General features: G+C 43.8%; 1 protein-coding gene across 10 annotated transcripts in view; it reads right to left on the bottom strand.

Annotated features, from left to right (window-relative positions):
• Positions 1-4,062: 4,062 nt before the first annotated feature.
• Positions 4,063-20,789, bottom strand: part of PRPSAP1 (phosphoribosyl pyrophosphate synthetase associated protein 1) — a 98,553-nt gene continuing 81,826 nt past the window's right edge. For all 10 annotated transcript variants that reach the window (XM_053293700.1, XM_053293692.1, XM_053293702.1 and 7 more), the window contains 3 exons: positions 16,658-16,728; positions 15,212-15,358; positions 4,063-10,167 (listed from right to left, as the gene is read on the bottom strand). In XM_053293700.1, coding sequence (XP_053149675.1) covers positions 10,009-10,167; positions 15,212-15,358; positions 16,658-16,728 — 377 coding nt within the window. In that variant the 3' untranslated portion in view covers positions 4,063-10,008. The remainder of the gene's footprint in view (positions 10,168-15,211; positions 15,359-16,657; positions 16,729-20,789) is intronic.

Here is a 20,789-nt window from a genome sequence, read left to right as displayed (position 1 = left end):
TACAGTGCTACCCCTCCTCCAAGGTGCCCCTCCCTGTCCTTTCTATAGAGTTTATACCCAGGGATAACAGTGTCCCACTGGTTCTCACCGTTCCACCATGTTTCTGTTATGCCCACTATATCTATTTCTGCGTTAGCAACCAAGCACTCCAGCTCACCCATCTTGGCTCGGAGGCTTCTGGCATTGGCATATAAGCACCTATATGCTGAATCTCTCCCCTTTTGACTCTTTGACCTGCTGGCACAGGCTCCCGTCTGCTCTATATGCGGTTCTGCTCTGTCCCCTTCTGTTTTATCTGAATTCTTTGCAGCCTCACACTTTAAAGGATGGCTTTTGCCAAATGGGATACTGCCCAGCTCCCATTGGCTGTTCCCCAGGTGTCATTTTAAAAGCTGCTCTGCAACCTTTTTGATTTTAAGTGCCAGCAGTCTGGTTCCATCTTGATTCAAGTGCAGCCTGTCCCTTTTGTACAGGCCTTGCTTGCCCCAGAATGTATCCCAGTGCCTAACAAATCTAAACCCCTCCTCCCGGCACCAACGTCTCATCCACGCATTGAGACCCCTCAACTCTGCCTGTCGCACTGTACTTGCACGTGGAACAGGTAGCATTTCTGAGAATGCTACCTTGGGGGTCCTGGACTTCAAAATGCTACCTATCAGCCTAAATTTGGCTTCCAGGACCTCCCGACTGCATTTCCCCACATCGTTGGTGCCAACGTGCACCAGGACAGCTGTCTCCTCCCCAGCACTACCTAGGAGCCTGTCTAGACGCTGCGTGATGTCCGCAACCTTCGCACCAGGCAGGCAAGTCACCGTGCGGTCAACACGCGGGTCACAAACCCATCTCTCTATCCCTCTAATGATCGAATCACCAACTACAAGGAGGCCCCCACCCCCGGAGGAGTATCCCCTGTGCAAGAGGATATGGGCTCATCATCCACGGAAGGAGTCCCTTCTAAAGGAGCATTTCCCTCTTCCTCAGACCGATGGCCTTCTTGCCCAAGACCTTCATTCTCCCTGACAGCAGAGGAGCTACTAGCCCTGGAGTGGAATGCCTCTATCACATCCCTGAAGGTCTCGTCCACATGTCTCTCTGAGCTTCTCCAGATCCGCCACCTTGGTCTCAAGGGAACGGATTTGTTCCCTGAGAGCCAGGAGCTCCTTGCACCGAGCACACACCCATGACTTCTCCCCATGGGGCAAATAGTCATACATGTGGCACTCTGTGCAATACACTGGGAAGTGCCCCTTCCCTTGCAGACCTATCTTCATACTGTTTTTGTTGGCTGTACAGTATTTAGAGAGTTTATTGTCTGTTTATTAGATAGTTTATTAGAAGGATAGGTCTCAGCTGTAATGGTCAGCTATTTAACTGTCCAAACAGCCTTTCCCAAGAATATGAGGGATACGAGGGAGGGATATGTACTTACGTTCTCTTCTCCACCAGGCTCCTTGTGATTGCAGGGGCTTGATCCAGGCTCCCACACACACTTCCCACTAAACTCCTGCAAAACTCCTACGTCCTGTTTGCTATCCCTGTTTGCTATGCTCTGTTCACTATGCTCTCGGGCCTTCACCTCATATGTAGAGTAGTCTTCCAACTTACTCCTTCTTTGAAACCACCACCTGCATGTATTTGTGCTTTTGTGCAGGCCATACCATCAGTCAGTGCTTTGGCTATTCCATCTACCACAGCTATTGCTCCAGCTACTGGCTTGGCCCCATCTCCAGATCCAAACCACGCATCACACTTGGATGCCTTGACCGCCCCGGAACCACTTTCCTGGTTTCCTGGCTTGCAGGTGTCACGCTTGCCTCTCCTCCGCCCCATCCTTCTGCTTGGTCCCTGGGAAGAAGTACCCCTGCAAGTGTGACAGACTCACGAATGGAATTGAAAGTATTACTGAGAATCTCTCCCTCCTAGGTCTAAATCTGCACTCCAGGTTCTCTCTCTGACAAGCCTTAAGCTGATTTAATTGCAATTTGGATGTTTAAGCCAAAACCCCTTTGTGAGTATCCAATTGATTTGGCAAGTCACATTTTTATTGCCTTTTACCACCTAGCTACCTTTCATTTCCTGTACCCTGTTATTTAATCCTTAAATAAATCTGAATATACCTTATTCCTATCTCAAGCCTTTATGTCCAGACCAAAGCTTTGCATACATTGACACTGTAATGGACTGTTCACTCAAGTTTTGCTAATTCCCCACACAAGCCCAAGAGTAGTCTCGGGACATTCCATCAGCGTTTCAGAACAGTCCCCCTGCCGATGTAAACTTCTCGCTTGCCTGAAATAGAGGTCGACCCTCAGTCTCAGTGCACAAGCTCCTGCAGCAGTTTGGTAGGCTAAGTTGAAGGCTGAATTTCAAGGTCCATGGCAACACTCCTTTGGAACATTTAATGAAAATAGGTGATATGATTTTACTGACACAGCCAGTTCTACCTTCTAGATAGATTCCAGGTTTTGGTAATCATTGCTCTGTTATGGTGACTGGTCAGGTCTTGCAATATATTCTACTCCTTTTTAATATGCACATGAAACTAGAGGGTGGGGGGGGTCAGCTGGGAGCTTGGTCCAGGTTGTCACGACTATGGCAATCAGCTGTGCTGTTCCAAGAGCAAGTTTACTCACTCTTCCCACACTCCTGCAGGCCTCTGATCCTTTCCAGCACAATTTCACGCTCTGTTCAGATGCCATGCAGGGTTCTCATGCAATTTTCACACCACCGCTGTGCTTGTCAGCCAGTTCCTGCTTCCTGAGAAGAATCGCCATTTGCCAGAAAAGGAGTAATAGGCTCTTCTTGGAAGGCAAAAGAACTGGCTTGCAGGTGGTGCTCTGAAAATTGCACAAGGACCCTGCTTGGCCTCTGAACAGTGTGAATTCACACTGGAATGGACAGTGGAAGCCTGAAGGAGCATGAAAAGGGCAAGAAACTGTGCAGCTTATTGCTCTTTGAAAGGACCCTATGACAACATCCAGCTCTACCTCTCACTCCCAGCATCCAATCCCAGGCAGACAGCCAAAACTCTTAACAGCTGTTTGGAGGCAGTACTGGTTTGAATGAGGGCAAATTGAAACTGATTCCATGTAAGATTAGGTACAGTCCACAGGAGCTATATCTCATTTGGATTAAGGTGCCCATCTGGCTTAAAATCAAGTATACAGCTTGAGGGTGTTGTTGGACTTGGCAACAGTCATGGTTAGGAGCACCTTTTATCAGCTTTGGCTGGTTCACCAGCTGCAGCTGTATGTAGAAAGAAATGCCTTAGTTAAACATAGACTAGTGCAATGCCTTCTAGCAGGGGCTGTCTCTTGGATGATTGATTCAGTTGGTACAGAATGTGGCTGCCAGAATATAGTGAGAGCTGACCCTTCAAACTTATACCTACTCGACAGCAGCTCCACAGATTACCAATATACCCCCAAGCTCAATCCAAAGTGTTAGCTTAGGCCTGTAAAGCCCCAAATGGATGGGGACTGGGTTACTCCCGTATGAACCTGCCTTCTCCCTTAAGGCCAGCTGGGGAGGCCCTGCTCTCTAGTCAATCATTAATGGAAGTTCAATACATGGCAACCAGGCACAGTATCTTTTTAATAGCAATATCACACTTCTGGCATCTCCTTCCTAGATATCAGGCTGGCTACCTGGCTTCAGACAAAGATATGTTTATTGGTAACTGCTTTTAATCCACTTCAAGGCTAGTTTTATCTACTCTGTGATATTGAATGTTTTGTTACAACTTTAACTCATGTATTTGTTTTTATGATTTTGTAAGACACTTTGAAATTACTGGTAAAAAGCAGAATAGAAGATCAAGCACATAAGTCACTATTTCCAAATGATGATTGGGGCAGTTAGTGATTCTTTGTGCCTCATGGCTTTGGATCAACCACTAGTGCTTAGCTATAAATCCTCATTTTTCCATGTTCAACACAGAGTTTAAAATCTAGGCCAATATGGACCCCCACCCCAATACACACACGGAAGACAGATCTCAAGAAATATACAGCTGTAAGTCAGCCAAAAGCCCATGCTAAAGGCTGAAAATACAAAAAGGTATTCATTTTGTATCTTTCTTTATTAGCAGTCACACAATTGTCTTATACCAATATTCCTAGCAGTAATTGTAGCAGTAATTGTAACAGGTTCTACCAAGCTGACTGGAATGGTGGATACTGGGGCTGTAAAACTTCCTTTTCTCCACAGTAGGTTGGAAGACTAAAAACAATTGAACACACATGTATATAAATGGGCATTTCATATTATCTCCCTGCAAGAACTGCACAATAGTGTCATACAAGTTAAGCACAACCATCACCTCTGCTTCAAACACACTATGCAACCAGTGCTAGGAGGCAGCAGTCCTCACCACGTGAACAAAGGAGACACTGAGAAGTACTTCTTGGAAATTTATGCTTGATTCAAGAGACACTACCATAGTATAGTATAAGCCAGGGCTGCACAACTTCAGCCCTCCTGAAGATGTTGGACTACAAATCACATCATTCCCAACTATTGGCCTCTGAGTTGTAGTCAAAACAGCAGGAGGGCCGAAGTACTACCATCCTGCTATAAACTACCTAAACTAAGATGCTCACACATCCTGAAATAGGTCCTGATTGATCTATGCCCCGATTCAACCAAGATGTGATCAGGCTGTACACAGCAATGCAGAAAATTCATCCCCGTTGCTTGGAAGTGTCTTCTGTATTCTGAAGGTGTCTTTTCCCCCCTCACACCAGGAGGATACAATCCAGAGGAGGGGCAAAATTCATATTAATTTTAATGGATCTGAATTGCACTTGTGTGTACTCCTTTGTTGTTTACAGTTCACATATCTTTCAGTGTAGTGCACACATTGCATTACTTCCACATTTCCTGAGCTCAGCATTTTGTACTTGATGTTGCATTCAGGTAGCGCATCCATCCTATTCTTCCTGATGTGCTGGAAGAATGCTTATTGACCGACATCACATGAACCTAATTTGCTGTAATGTTTGTGACAACACACTGAACCCCATACTCACACAACTGTACAAACAGCCTTCAGTTTCTTAAGTTTAAATATTTAAACACACTATTCAGGAGCAGTATGCAGCCTTATTGCGTAGCACCTCCTCAAGATCCCCACCACCACCACTTCACAGCACAGAATGCTCCTCCCCCTCACTGTGGGGAACTTTAGCTTAAGATTTCCTTCCTTTAGGACTTTCCCGTACTGTTTTTTGAAAGGGAAGGGGGAGCAAACACTAGCATAGTTGCCACCCATAAGGTGGATACTGCATCTTCATCACCAGAAGATGGCTCAGAGTACCAGGATAAGGATAACATAAGAGTTGAGATATGCTTTTGTTAGAGGATGTACAGAGGTTCCTAGACATTTGTTTATTTCTCAGCCACCCACATGTTTTTTCTCTTTCTCTGAATCTTGGGTCACATTCCATGGTATATGGTTCTGCAGCTGATCACATAGTGGAGGCATAATGCCTTTAGCTTTCTGGGGTACTTAGATGGAAGTGTACATTTAATCTTCCCTCCAGCTGAACTGGAGGATGACTGCTTAAAAATGGCGGTAGTAACTGGTTTAATAGAAGGATTTGCTGTACTCAATCATCTTGACAAAGAAAGAGGCAGGAAAGCATAGCAAAACGGGAGCAAAAGGTAGGGGGAGAGGAGGAGGAGAGTGATTTTTTTTCCACTTTTCCACTTTGAAATTTACAAGAGGTACAAACTTCCCCAAAAGCTAAAGATGTCAGGATAGAAGAGGCTCTCCTCAGTTAAATAAGGCCAATAAGATTAAATGATCTTCTGCCAGCTAGCCAGCAACACACTCCTGGGTTTGAATGAAGACACAAATACATGATAGCCCTACAAGTGAGATGCAGATGTATAAACACTTGGCATCATTTTAATCCTCACCCACTACTACTCCTGCTTAGTCGCTGGATCTCATATGCACAGCTTGTCCTCTGCCAAATTGCTTATAAGAAACAGTCTGACACTAGATTAAAGCCCGTTTTTAAAAAGTCTGGCCCAGTATATTGTTTGAACCAAGCAACATGAACAAACAGAACCATTTTTACCCTCCAACAGGTATAGGATTTTGATCACTGTAAAACTGGCATAAACTTGAAACGATTTGAGAAGAAAAAGGAGGACATCACAACATTTTGGGCTTCTACCCGTACTTTAGACAACTCCATTAATACTTAAGAAATGCATTCTGCTAACAAAAGCACTCAAACCAACAACCACACTTATAAAGACATAGCAATGGAGTAAGCATGACAACTTTTGTGAGCCCATCCCAAGGTATTGCTCATATTGGGAGTCAGTCATATGGGAGGATGTAAACCAGATAATCTTGACAGTGAAGAACAAGAAGTCAAGTCCACTCATATACCTATGTCGTCATTACGAGACAGAAAGGTGCATTTTTGCTTATATAAACTAAGAAACCTTTGCTTTCCTGGACTGGCAGTCTTTGTCCTTTAATACAAATGAGAAGTCAGTCACCCTTTAAAACAATTGAAATGTTTAAAGTGTACTTGAATGGGAGGAAAATAAGTGGAGGAAAGCTGAAGGACAACTCCCTGCATAGTTCTCTCAGAGGCCTCGTATATTTTGATAGCTCGTGGAGTCAAGGGTTAAAATAAAATCTGGACAGTATTATCACTGCCACAAACTGTTCCCAATTAATCATTCTGGAAGAAACACCATGCCTGACACTGTTCTTACAATCACTAACGTGGACTCAAATGACCATTCCACACTCAAGGCACTTAAACCCCGCCTGTTTGTGCCAGCATATTTGCTGGGGAAGCTGGTGTCCTGTTGCTGCCGTTTGGGCATTCCATTACTACAACTATCGGTACATCTGTGCTTTGGTGCAAGAAGTCTTGGCATTAAGCTGCTAATGCAGGTTAACTAATAATACACCTTAAACACATATCCCCCCCCCACCCAATACTTTCAGAATAGGTAAGAATACCCGCTGCCCACCCCTTTTCTTCTTTTCTCTCTTTCCATGCAGGTATCTGGGACAGTTTTAAAGAGCCTTTCATCTTTTTTCAGTGTACCACAACACAGAGTCCATTATAATGAAGCCTCTATTAGAAAATGACTGAGTTACAATGAAGTCATGGAATGTTTGCTGGCATTCTAATGACTGAGGTAATGAAGCCGTTTCCTCATTTATAGCCTGCCTTATATGGAATGCTCGAGAACAGGCAACGACTTAAAAGTGTAAAAATCCCATTGAGGCAAACTAAAATTCAGTCTGGAGTATTCAAGCAATCCCACTTCAGTAAGGCAAAATCACTCAAAAAACCCTCTCATAGGGCCTAGAAATACGAGAAGCTATATGAGCAAGTAGGGAGACTGAAGATGGTTTGGGCTGTTACAAGAGATAAGAGGATACCAGAGCTTGCTATGCATCTTCTTTCTAGGTTTCTGATGCAGTATCCACAGAGGCAACAGTCCTACTGGAACTTGCATTTCCCAACTTCTTCAGGTCTTGCATTGTGAAAGGAGCTCATATGAGTCACATACCCTCTTTTAGGCACTTCCTGTAATGGCCAAAGCCACTCTCAGTGGGAAGTAAAGAAGCTAAGGGGCAATGAACCCAGAGGCAGATGAAAGCGGGCAGATGAAACTGAACTGAAAGAGCATCGAGCCACAGAGGTCAAGAAAAAAGTGAGGCTTGGATAAACTCTCTCACATAGGGACTTTGAGACCTATTAAAAGAAACGGAGTGGCCAAGTGAGGCTGCTATGGAAGCGAGAGAAGAACCAGGGTCAGAGGTGTCTAAATTTCTGGAGGGCCAGGTCCCTAGAGGGCCCCTCTCCCTTCAGTTCAGCCCTTAAAAATGGAACATTACCTCTATGTACTTTTTCCTTTTCTCTCTGTAGCATCATGGCAGGAAAAGTCACTCCAACCAAGTTCTCCCTGATAATGCAGGTTCTAGACTAGAAAATTGAAGGGAGCAGCGAATCCCAAGGGAGGCAGCACTCAGTTTACAAAATTTCTTTAACCAGTCAAAATCATGGTCGAGAAAAAGGACTACACACTCCGGGAAGCTCCCTCAGGGGGAGCTGACAAACAGTAACATCAGACTTTATACAGCTCTACCTTTTAAATGGCTGCCATCACTCAGGGAATGAAGAAGAGACTCTTATGTGGACCTGGTCTTGCCTTACTCCGTGCCCCATAGGCAGAGTGCAATGGCAACCTTAGGCTTTTAACATCTGACTTTAAGATCTGGTTCTTGTGGATCATCCAGATTTCTATGCATAGGGATTAAATGCACTATTCCCAAACATGGAGAGGGCTCAAGAGTGTGTTGTAGGACTGTTAAGAGTGGAATACTGACATCCTAGAAGCAGGTTTTGGAAACACCACAGCACAAGAGGGTAGGTGCTGTTATGTCCAAGCCAAAGGCTGGCATCTAGTGGACAATCCCCAAAACATATGAAATATTGCATGGCTGCTTAATAAAATGTGTAAGAGTCATCTGCATAAGAAACAGGGATGGATTGCCCATGAGGCAAAGTGACGCAATGGCTTCAGGAGGGGTGTGCTCTCCAGGGAGGTGAAGGTGGGAACCCTGCCCTGACACTGTCAGTGGCACCAACCTGCCTGGAGCCTCTGCCCCAGCCTCACCTCTGCTGCCACCCACATTCTCTGGACAGCTCTGCCTAGTCTTTCCTCCTTGCCTGGTTAGTGGTCATTGTGCACTGCTTTTCTGGCATGCACCCTACTCTTGTCCCACAGTGGCCACTTGAGAGGGATTACTGACACGGGAGGCAGTGTAGGCTGCCTGATCCAGCAAGGAGGGGCAAGCAGCATGCACTCCATCCTCGTCTTGCTGCTGCTTTCTCCTCCTCGCTGTACCAGGCAGCCTGCACCGCCTAGAGTTTTGCCACCTGTCTCTTGCTGCAGGCCCACTTGATGGCACAGCAAATGTTGCCTGATAAAGGACAAGGGCAGAACGTGTCCCAGAAAAGGAGCATGTGGCTGCCCCCAGCCGGATGGGCAGGGCAAGGAAGCATATAGTGGGCTTGCCTCAGGTGGCCCAAAAGAATGAGCCGGCGCCAATTAGAAAGTGGACTGAATCGCCTAAGCAAGGACCTTAGTGTTAACAGATAGCATGTAGCATCTCTTAGAAATAAAAACAATTTACAAACTACTGTTTTTCTAGGTTAACTGTTCAGCATCAGGAGTACAATTGTGTATGACACAATGGAAGGTACTGCATGAATCTTTCTATACTTTTTGGCCTAAATGCTTGGCCCTATGTGAGCGCAGAATGCCACCCAAGGCATATCCAGGCAGACCATGCTTCATCTACCTAGAAACTGAAGAAGGAGTTCTATTGTCCTAGACTCCTTTTACTTGTTGGCTAGGTGGGATTACAACCTAGTTCGCTACAAAGGAGAAGTAGCACATTCTAGTTCCTACCACAACTTTGGAATCATTTTGCTTTATGCTATGTTATTGCTGATGAAGTTACCTCGGCTGCCATAAGATGAATATTTGTAGATGATTTCACAAGAGGAAGCTCTGTTGCATCCATAAGAATGGTTCCCAAGGTGGAAAAAGGACCTTTGCACATAATAGTACTGGGAAAAGAAAACCACTTCCGTTCAAGTAGCTTGACAGCATGTGATCCCAGAGAATTTGCGGAGCAAGTCAAATTGCAAGAAGCCACCAAGGTCATCTCCAATTGCCCTCATGACTCAATGGATTTGTTTATAGTAATGGCAAGAGGCCACCACCATCTTTCAAACAATTTTAACAGACTCCAATGCCTACTTGCATCCTGATCTAACTAGGCCTCCAGACAGAGGGCAGTTGAACCAGTGAAACTCAGTCCCTCAACACCCAGACCCTTTATAAAACCTCAAAAAAAAGTATACTATCAGCTTTATGGCACTGCTGCTTCATGCACATTTCCTTTCCCCCTTCTATTCGAGGAAGCCGAATAGAGGGTGTGACAACAAGAATCTAATCATCCACAGTGATGTTGCGGAAGAGGTAGGCCATGGACTCCCCATTGTGGATTCGACGGATAGCTTCAGAGAGGATCAAACTGATATCCACAGTCTTTATCTTGGGACACTGAAGTTTCTGCACTTCATGAGGAACTGTATTGGTGACCACCACCTACCAATAAATGGGAAAGGAAGGGCATTAGAATCAGGGTTGAAATGTGTTCAAACTTAATCTTAACTGACAAGTGATTCTTCATATGCCACAAGTTTGTGACCATAATTAAAAATTCCCTACAGTAAGAAGTGAGGTTGCAGCCAGAATTTTAGATTACCGAAGGCATTTTAAAATACATCTAACAACTTTATTTGTTCAGGTGTTACTCTTTAGGGGTTGTCAATCTCTCTGCTCCCCTGTCTTTGTCTTTAATAAGGAGCCATTTGTCATGCTTATTATGCTTTTAAACCTTTAGGCTTCATTAGGCCAGAAGACAGACTGCAGCACAGGTGCTTCCACTGCAATGGTCTACTGTATTTCTCTTTATAGAGAAACACAGTCGCACTGCAGCTGCAAATGCCCACCGTGCTTCCGTTTTGCCTCTCTACTATTTAGTTAGAGGGAAGACTGGCAGACGCAAAAGCAAAACATTTCCCTTGGTGAGAGTGTGGGGGCTAGGGAAAAAATGTTAAAATTTGAGGAGTGAGAGTATAGGCAGGCAGCTGCCATAGTGTAGGACCATGGTCTGGAAGCATTAAGTGCTGAGCTATGGCAGCAGAGAGGACTAATTGTGGCTAGTGTGAACAGGCAGAGGGCAAACACGCTTCATGATACAGCAGGAAGACTACAGGTTACTTACCTGTAACTTTGGTTCTTCTAGTGGACATCTGTCCTTTTACACCAATGGGCTATGCACCTGCGCAGAGACCTCATCGGAACCTAAAAAGCTCAATTCTCCTGATTTAGGCGGGAACCCCGCCCCCAGCTGCTATATGTGGCTGAGCCACTCCACCTCCCTTCAGTCACGGAGTAGACCCAGTGGGGAGGATGGGAGGGCACGTAAAAGGACAGATAACCACTAGAAGAACCAAAGTTACAGGTAAGCAACCTGCAGTTCTTCGACGTGGTCTCTGTCTTTTACACCAATGGGAGCATAACAAGCTAGCACCCAAGGTGGAGGGAAATTAAACAGAAACATGGATGCACTCTGCAAGAAGTATTTATTTCCAAGAAACAAAGCACATCAACCAAAAAGAGACTGCAGGACAGTCCTGCCAAACTTAGGATCATTCCGTGCTCTGGCATCAATAGCATAATGCTGAATAAAGGAATGGGGTGAAGCCCAAGTAGCTGCCTGACAAATAGTGTCCAATGGAACCACACAATCAAAGGCCACAGAGGCTGCTATGGATCTAACTGAGTGCGCCTTAATGGTCCCCAGCAATTGTTTATTTGCCAAGCTATAGAAAAGTTCAATTGTTGAAACAATCCACCTAGATAGGGACTACGAACAAACTTGCAAACCCTTGCAAGATCCCTCATACAGAACAAACAGAGAAGGAGTTTTTCTCCACTCTGCAGACCTTTGTACATAGAAGGATAATGCCCTTCGAACATCCAAACGATGCAACCTGTGTTCTGCATCAGATGAAGGATTCTGAAAAAAATACAGGTAAGGTCATTGACAGGGAATGGTGAAAGGTAGAAACAACTTTAGGAAGAAATTGAACATCTGGCCAGAGCACAACCTTATCTTTATGAAATTGAAGGTATGGTAAATCAACCCTCAGAGCCCACAGTTCACTCACACTCCTTGTGGCGGTAATCGCCACTAAGAAGGCAACCTTCCACATCAAAAGGCAAGGATCGATTGAAGCCAAAGGCTCAAAGGGCAGGTGTAACAAACCAGTCAGAACCACAGACAAATCCTAAGCCAGTGACATTACAGGGTCATCCGGCAAAACATGTGACAGCCCCTTCAGGAAACTCTTCACCAGTTGTTCCTTGAACCAGGAAATCCCAGTTGTGGGTGAATGTTCCACAATGGCCAAGTGTACTCTGAGATAGGAGAGTTTCAAACCAGCCTCTTTCAAATACAAAAGATAAGTGCAAACATTTTGGACAGGTTAAGAACATCAAAACAATTTTGATCAGCAAAGGCAAAAAAACGAGTCCATTTATGCCCATACAACTTTCTCGTTGAAGGCTTCCTAGCAGCAAGTAAAATGTCTCCGAGTTTCAATGGGAAGACGATAAGATCTTCCAGGCAGCCAGATGTAGAGACCGGATTTCTGGATGGAGCACCTGACCCCTCTCCTACGATAGAGGTAAAGTAGCGAGGGAAGGAGCACATATGTCACTGCCAGCTGCATCAGAGCCACAAACCAGGGTCTCCTGGGCCACCAAGGGGCTATCAGGATGGCCCTGGAGCTGTCTTCCCTCAATTTGCAAAGGATCCTTGGTATGAGTAGGAATGGCAGAAAAAGGTAAAGGAAGGGGCCCGTTCAGGACGGGACGGGACAAACGCATCGCCCAGAGAGCACTTCCCTTCCCCTCCCCTTAAACAACAGAGGGCACACTGAGCATTGTCCTGTGACGCAAAGACATCCAGAACTGGAAAACCCCATATTGTGAACAAGTCCTGAAGCATGCCCTGATCCAACATCAAATCGTGGGAAACAGTCTTCAGTCTGCTCAGAGTGTCTGCCTGAACATTCAGGTCTCCCTGGATGTAGATCGCATGTGGCATCACTGTATGTGCTATACACCACATCCACAGGATGATTGAAAGGAACAGGAGGCTCCTCAAGATCATGCCTCCCTGTTGATTTATATATGTTTTCGCCGTCGTATTGTCAGTCTGAATCATCACCAAACAACCCACAATTACGGATAAGAACCCTTTGAGGGCGTAGAAGATGGCCAGCAGTTCCAAATAATTGATGTGTCGACCCATCTCTCTTGCAGTCCAATGGCCGCTCAGGCAATAATCGTCCATATGAATGCCCCAACCTAGCTCCGACGTGTCGAGTGTAATCACCCACTGTGGAGGGGGTAGATGAAAGGGAGCGCCGAGGCCAAGATGACAGACCTCGACCCACCAAGCGGCAGCTTCGCACACTATTTGAGGAGGTGTGCACTCCAAATGATCAGGATCCAAAAGGGGATTGAACACATCAAGGAACCACCTCTGAATGATATGCATCTGGAGACACACATGTGGAAGCACATATGTGGTGGCAGCCATATGGCCTAACAGGTGCTGCACAGAGCGCAAGGTCTGTGGCCCTCTGGCCATGAAAACTGGAGCCAACTGCACAAGCGTCCCTATATCCGCCTCCGGGAGAAAAGCTTTCTCCAAGTGGGTGTCGAAGATCAACCCTATAAACTGTATCCTGCAGACCGGTTCCAACAGGGACTTCTCGAAGTTGACTTGAAAGCCCAGGCTCTCCGAAGTGTCTATGACTACATTGAGAGAATCTAAAGCAGCCTGCTTTGAACCTGATAGAATGAGCCAATCATCCAAATATGGCAGTATTTGTATCTCCTTTTCTTGCAGAAACGCCACTACGGGGGGCCAGACACTTTGTCAAGACCCTCGGGGCTGTTGTCAGGCCAAATGGTAGGTCTTTGAACTGATAGGTGATTTCCCCTATCTTGAAATGCAGAAAACGACGATGCTGTGGCGTATGGAAATATGATAATACACAGCTCTCAGGTCCAAGGAGACCATCCATATGTCCTGCTCCAATAGGGCCAAAATAGTCGGCACTGACAGCATTCAGAACATCTTGTAAGCGAGGTACCTGTTCAGGCCTCTGAGGTCTAATATAGGGCGTTGACCGCCATCCAGCTTCGGAACGATGAAGTACCGGGAGTAGAACCCGGGGCTTGTCACATTGGCAATCTTTTCGATCGCATCCTTCAAGAGGAGAGAGGAGACCTTCTGCTCCAATGCTGGAGTAGTCACAACCCCTGACAACGGTGGTGTCTGGCAAACTCGAGAGCATAATCTATTCGTATGACAGTGAGGACCCACTGTTCCACAGTCACATTGTCCCAATTCACAGCAAAGGGAGCAAGGCAGGTCTGAAAGGCTTTTTTTGAAAAGTACTTGGTCATTGTTTCTGAAAGGCAGGCTTACTTGCCTGGAAACCAGACTTGTATCGAGGCTGGAACTTGCTAACTCGAAAGGAACACTCCAACAAAGGTTGTTGCCACGGAGGAGCTTTAGCCCGCTGGTAAGGAGACCATCTGGACTGTATTTGCGGTTTAGAGGCAGAGGAAGAGTAAGACATAGATTTTGCATACCTCTCAGCCTCTGTACTTTCTGCAAAGTCTCATCAGTTTGTTCCGCAAAGAGGCTAGAACCTTCAAAGAGAAGATCCTCAATTCTGGATCTGGCCTCATAGGTCAACCCGGAGAAGCGCAGCCAGGCATACCTTCTAAGAGCCACAGAGGTGGCCATCACTTTCGCTGCGCATTCTACAGGATGTTTTGCAGAGTAAAGTTCCTGCTTCGCCACCTGCACAGCTTCACACAGGAAAGCCTTCGCTGGATTCTGCGTATCCTGGGGCAGGAGGTCCAAAAAGGGGGCCACCTTTCCCCACAGAAAATGGTTACATCTGGCATTATAGGCCTGGTAGCATGAAAACAAGGGTAAACAGCAGAAAAAACAAGAGGATTTAAGAAAGACACAGTCCTGCATGATGTCTACTGAAGCGCAGATGACGAAGACTGAGGGGATGTAGAGTGGCGCAGCCGCATATAGCAGCTGGGGGCAGGGTTCCCACCTAAATCAGGAGAATAGAGCTTGTTAGGTTCCAACGAGGTCTCTGTGCAGGCACACAGCCCACTGGTGTAAAAGATAGAGACCATGTAGAAGAACTGATATGGTTAGGGGGAAAACCTTTAGAAGATCTTCTGTTATGAACGTTTTGCTTTAAGCCAGCCATTTTTGCTGTACAGACAACTCTAATGCAAATGAACTATCCTTCTGCTGTACATGTCTGTTGTCGGAAGGACAAAGACGGACGAAAGTAGAAATCAGTTAAGGTTTCTATTAAATACATGTGGCAGCTTTTTATTCCATCCACAAGTCTCTACCCAACTTACTGATGCATTCAAATCCATCAGTTTGGTTTTTTAACTAGAAATGAATCACCACTCTTTTATAGGCAAGAGGTCCAAGTATTAATTTACAAAGTCTACCAAAACCTGCCTCATCAATTGATGACTCTTCAATTAGACGTGGAGCATCTGCAGACAAGAGCCCATGGGTGGCCATGATGAAAATCTTGTAAGCGCCACGCTCTTTCAGGATTTCTGCAGCTGCCACAAAGCTTTCCACATCATCGATAATGTCATCCTGAGAAGCAAGGCAAATCCCAGTTAGAATTCAGGCATTACTAACAAGCAGGAACTATCTATTTATATAAACTTTGCTTTAATTCAGAAATAGAATAGCAGTTTAAAGTCAGTCAAAAATACATTAAGATTATTTCCTTGCTTCAGAGGCCAATGTTTCACTATCTACTTAGCTGTATGAATGGAAAATCTTTGTACATTGCCAACAGATATTTTAATAGCAGGAGTTTTATTCTAGCATAGCATATGACTTCCTCCTGGACAAAACATAAATAATTTTTATGAAAAAATATACACTGGAGGTAAACGAAAGAGGACTTTTCAAACCGAAATAGTATTGGGGAAATATGCATTGTTTCGTTGGGACAGAAAACTTAATGGCTAAGACATCGGTTTCTCTGGAACACAAACATGGCTTCAGATGTATGCCTGCATGGATACCTCTCTCCCACAAGGGGAGGTTGAGAACACAGCTTCTGGTGCTCCAGGTTGTGCTTTGCTTTAGAGCAAGATTGAGATCTCAGGAATTGTCCTGTGGAAAGACAGCCACCTAACTCCCACCTCCACCCCCACGGACATCTTCACAGTCTCTGTGAGAAGTCATCCATATGGACTGCACATCATGCACTAGTTCCTATCAGTTATGTGGTTTATTGGAGAACTGAAATACTTATGATTCTTGATGGAGAGATTCTGAAATGCTCAGAAAGAACATATCTGTGGTCACAGCTGCTAGACTGAAAAGAGACTAAAATCCCTTTCCTTCCACTTGCACATATGAAATTCTATAACACAGTACAAAAGAAGAAGAAGAAGAAGAAGTATGCAAAGCTTGCTAAGGCTAAGATGTCTAGCCTTGCTTCTTAAGATATTTCCCTTCCAAATGGAAATAAAACGATACCTAGACTTTTGTCCAAGGGTTCAATATGCAACTTGCATTTTGGGCAGTATACAAATATGTTATATTTAAAAAAATGTTAAATAAATAAACAAACTAATTACACAGTGGTGCTGAGAAAGGTGCTGCTGTCCAGAGGCAGTTTTTCTTTTTAACATATATGTATTTTCTCAAATTACACCACAGTATAATGAATGCTTGATACTGGAGTACAACATCCTTGCTTAACTAAGCAGGAAAAAGCAATAGATACAGTATAATTATTTAGTGTTCCAATACAATAGTCAACTTATAGTTTCCAGCCCAGATCTGAAATTCCAGCTGTATCAGAGCATAAATATTTGGGAGGGAAATGCAACAGAGGAAAATTCCATTCACCCTCCTGGCCTTTGGGTTCCTTACCACAATGATGGCAATTCTACCTCCAACATCTCCAACTACTGTTATTGGTGGTTTCTCTTTGGCCATCATCACTAAAAAACAACAACACAAAACTTGTGTTTTGCTAGAGATATACATATCAGGCAGTATAAAAATATGATAAATAATGTTAGAATTTTTGTTATATTGCACTGTTATTTGTCTATTTTATCCTCCTTGCTTTTTAAGTCATGTATAGCACTGCCCTCTTATGCAGGATGTATTTGTGTGAATTCTTTTTGACTGTTCTAAATGATAGTTCAAAGAATAGCATAATCATTATCACCAGCACAAATGACTATAGACTCTGTTTGAGATCCAGATGAGCACTGCACTAGAGCCATAATAGCCAACACTTCCCGCTGAAGTCCATATTTGTTGAGAATTGCGTCCCCGCCACCTCATGCAACAGCACATAGCATTAGTCTGTATGCTAGTCACTGTCACACCAGTGCAGTGCTTGTCTGGATATCAACCAGTGTGTCCAATATAAGCAACTCAGAGGACACACAAGATTTTTTCAAACACGATTCACACACAAGAATTTTTAAGACAGACCTGTGTTCCACATCATTGCTGTAAGCCACCTTTTAAATGACAGGGCCAAATCAGAAGAGAACATCTGCCTCCACTGACACAGACAGTGGGGGACAGGGCAAGAAGAAAATAGTTGGGTTTTTAAAAACACACATATGAGGAGTGCATGGGTGAATGGGGGAAGGAAATCTGCAAGTGAACTGGGCTCATGATCAAAGTCCTTAAAGCAAGTAAGTGCAGTGAGGTAAGGCAAGGCAGGGCAATGAAAGCCCACAACATCATGTCTTAGAAGATGAACAGTGCAGACTTATGAACACACACGGCTTTCTCATCACTACTTTGATCCAGAAATGCCAGTTCTCTGCAAATGCCATTCTATCCATGAGTAGCTTTGCATTTAGAAATCTAAAAATGAATGAGGAGCAGCTGGCTTGGCTACATAAAATATTAAAACTATCTACAGCAGAACAGTGACATTCATGTTAGGAATAATACATACAGATGAAGGCAAACTGTATGCACATTTAGGAGCAAATATCCTCAAATGTTATGAAATCAGTCAAAATAATCAGAGCATTCAGCAAAGGAGCTTATTTTGTAACATCCAATAATAACCTTATTCAATGTTGCATATTATCTTAGTGAGCATTTATGCAGGTAACCTGACTCAGCAGATTCTTGATAGAAGTTCTCCCCTCTTGCCAATGTACCGAGGATAGTGGAATGTTAAGGAAACAGCTATCATGTTAAAAATGAAGGCAGGAGGCATTTTATATATAGCATGCATGTATATAGTACACACATGCACTCGGAATGGTTATGTATGTATAGATGTGCATGAGTGTATGCATGTGCGTGTACACACACAAATTTGGGAGGAAAAATGAAACCAGAATTGTGTATGCTTACTTTCCCTTACAAAGTTGTATCTTTTTTTAGCTCAGTGAAAACCTAGTTTGTACTCTGGTATCAATTCAACACTTGTTTAAAAAAAGAAAATAAAAAGGGGGAAAAAGAAAAAGAAAAGGCAGAAGGGAACTTTTAATAAAGTAGAAGCAGACTTTGAAAGAAAAGACTTTCATTCCTTCAGTGGCTGTTGCTGATGTCTATCTTTGTATTTCTTTTTAGATTATGAGCTCTTTCGGCGGCAGGGAGGAAACAGGGAACCATCTTAATTTTTTTTTTAATGTAAACCACTTTGAGAACTTTATTGTTGAAAAGCAGTATATAAGTAGCCGCAGACTAGACATTTCAATTGTTTAGGCAATAGTAGAAGTCTCTTACTAGAGAAATTGCGCTATCCAACACCCAAAGAACTGCTCAGGGCTCCAAGATTTCATTGGCATCCAAGGACAAGTACAGGAGGCCCTCGAATATCACAGGAATTGCATTCGGGGAAAGTCCTGTGAATAGTGAATCTGCAATATTGGAGTGCTTAACCTAACTGCCAAAATGGGATTAGATTTTGCACTCAGGCAGCACAAGTGGCTGGGACACTTAAAAAACCACTCAACACCCATCAGTGGGAAGGTTTAGTCTAAATGGCCACTCTCCCCACTTACCAGCTGGTGTGCGGGGAGGTTTAAAAAGGTCATGTGAGTGGCTGGGAAAAGTTAGTTATTGCGGGGGCAGACAACTGCAAATACGTGAAAACACACCCTGCCATAACTAAATTGGTATGCAGGCAGGTGGCCCACGATCAAGAGAAGCCGCAAATGCGAAACCCATGAAAATCAAGGGCCTCCTGTATTACAATTACAATAAATGGACCAAAAATAAATACACTGAGCAGAACTAAATTCTGAAAATTCATTCTATTTTTAGCAGCAAATGTCACTTTCCAACTGGAGTGTGATCTTTGCTTGCCATGAACAGAAAGAAGTATTCACAAATAAATCATTTCAGAACTTATTCTGATGAAGTCTGAATACCAATATTAGAAGCAGCTCACATCTGACTTCTTAAAATGTGAGCTTCCTCCCCCTGCCGCCACCCTTTTTAAATTAAGGGAATGATAGTCAAAGGTGCAGACACACCTGCTTTCAAGGCAGAAAAATAGATTTTTAAATATATATTTTTACACACAGAAAAGCCATTGATTGCGTCGACCATGTCAAGTTGTGGAATATCCTGAGGAAAATGGCGTCCCAGAAAATCTCATTGTCTTCATGAGAAACCTATACACTGGACAGGAAACCACAGTCCAGACGGAACATGATGAAACAGACTGGTTCCAGATCGGCAGACGAGTAAGACAAGGCTGTATACTTTCATCTTATTTATTCAACTTATATGCTGAACATACACTGAGAGAAACTAGACTGGAAGAAGATGAGTATGGTTTTTAAATTGGAGGAAGAAACATCAATAACTTGCGCTACGCTGATGACACCACTATGATAGCTGAGAATGTGGATGAACTGCAAGCTCTAGTAATGAAAGTCAAGGAGCACAATGAAAAAATGGGACTACAACTAAATGTAAAAAAGACTTAACTAATGACAACGGGTAGAGCAACCAGCCTCAGAATTGATAATGAAGACACTGAAGTGGTGGATAGCTGCTGCCTTTTAGGATCGACCATCAACAGTAAAGAATCCAGCAATCAAGAAATACGCTTCAGTTCAGACTAGCACTTGGTAGGGTTGCAATGAAAGCCTTGGAAAGGATATTTAGATGCTGTGAGGTGTCTATACCTACAAAGATTAGAACTGTTTGGACAATGATTTTTCCCATGACACTCTATGGATGTGAAAGCTGGACACTGAAGAAGCAAGACAGAAAAAGTATTGACGCTTTTGAACTTTTTTGCTGGAGAAGACTTTTGAGGACAGCACGAACTGCCAGGAAAACAAACAAATGGATCATAGAACAAATCAATCCAGAATTTTAACTCGAGGCACGAACTATCATACTTTGGACACATTATGCAAAAACCCAGCTCCCTTGAGAAGTCCATAATGCTGGGGAAAGTTGAAGGAAAGAGAAGAGGACGGCCAGCAGCAAGCTGGATGGACTCGATTATGACAGCAATGAATGCACCACTGAGAGATCTTAAAGGCCAAGTTGAAGACAGATCATCCTGGAGAGAATCTATTTAGGTAGTCGCTAAGAGTTGACACTGATTTGATGGCACTTAATCAATCAATCACTGCTAAAAGGTCGCCATTACAAAAGCAGAATATGCACATTCTTAAAGAGGTCATTCAAGTATGTCATGAGATAACGTGACTGATAAAATTCTGTCTCCGACATTTTTTCCTCAACTTAATGTGCTGGTTATTAAATTGGTTATTGGTATTTCATTGGTTATCAACGTAATCTGGGAGGCCATGTAATACAATGAGAAAGCTATTTGCTTTGAATGTGTGGGACATGGAGTCTGATCTCTCCTTGGTCAGAAAGCACTCTGGGTGACCTACGGCTGGTCACTATCTCAATGCTAAAGAGTGCTTTGGAAAACATTAATGTCTTAAATATGGATTGTAAATGTTCATCACAATTTGATGCAAGTAAATTGTGAAATCTTGTATTCTATTCTGTTTTATGCAACACTTGTAAATATGTAATGAATCCT

Source organism: Hemicordylus capensis, chromosome 2, assembly GCF_027244095.1.
Source record: "Hemicordylus capensis ecotype Gifberg chromosome 2, rHemCap1.1.pri, whole genome shotgun sequence".
NCBI lineage: Eukaryota > Metazoa > Chordata > Lepidosauria > Squamata > Cordylidae > Hemicordylus > Hemicordylus capensis.
This window is presented reverse-complemented; position numbering and strand designations above follow the sequence as displayed.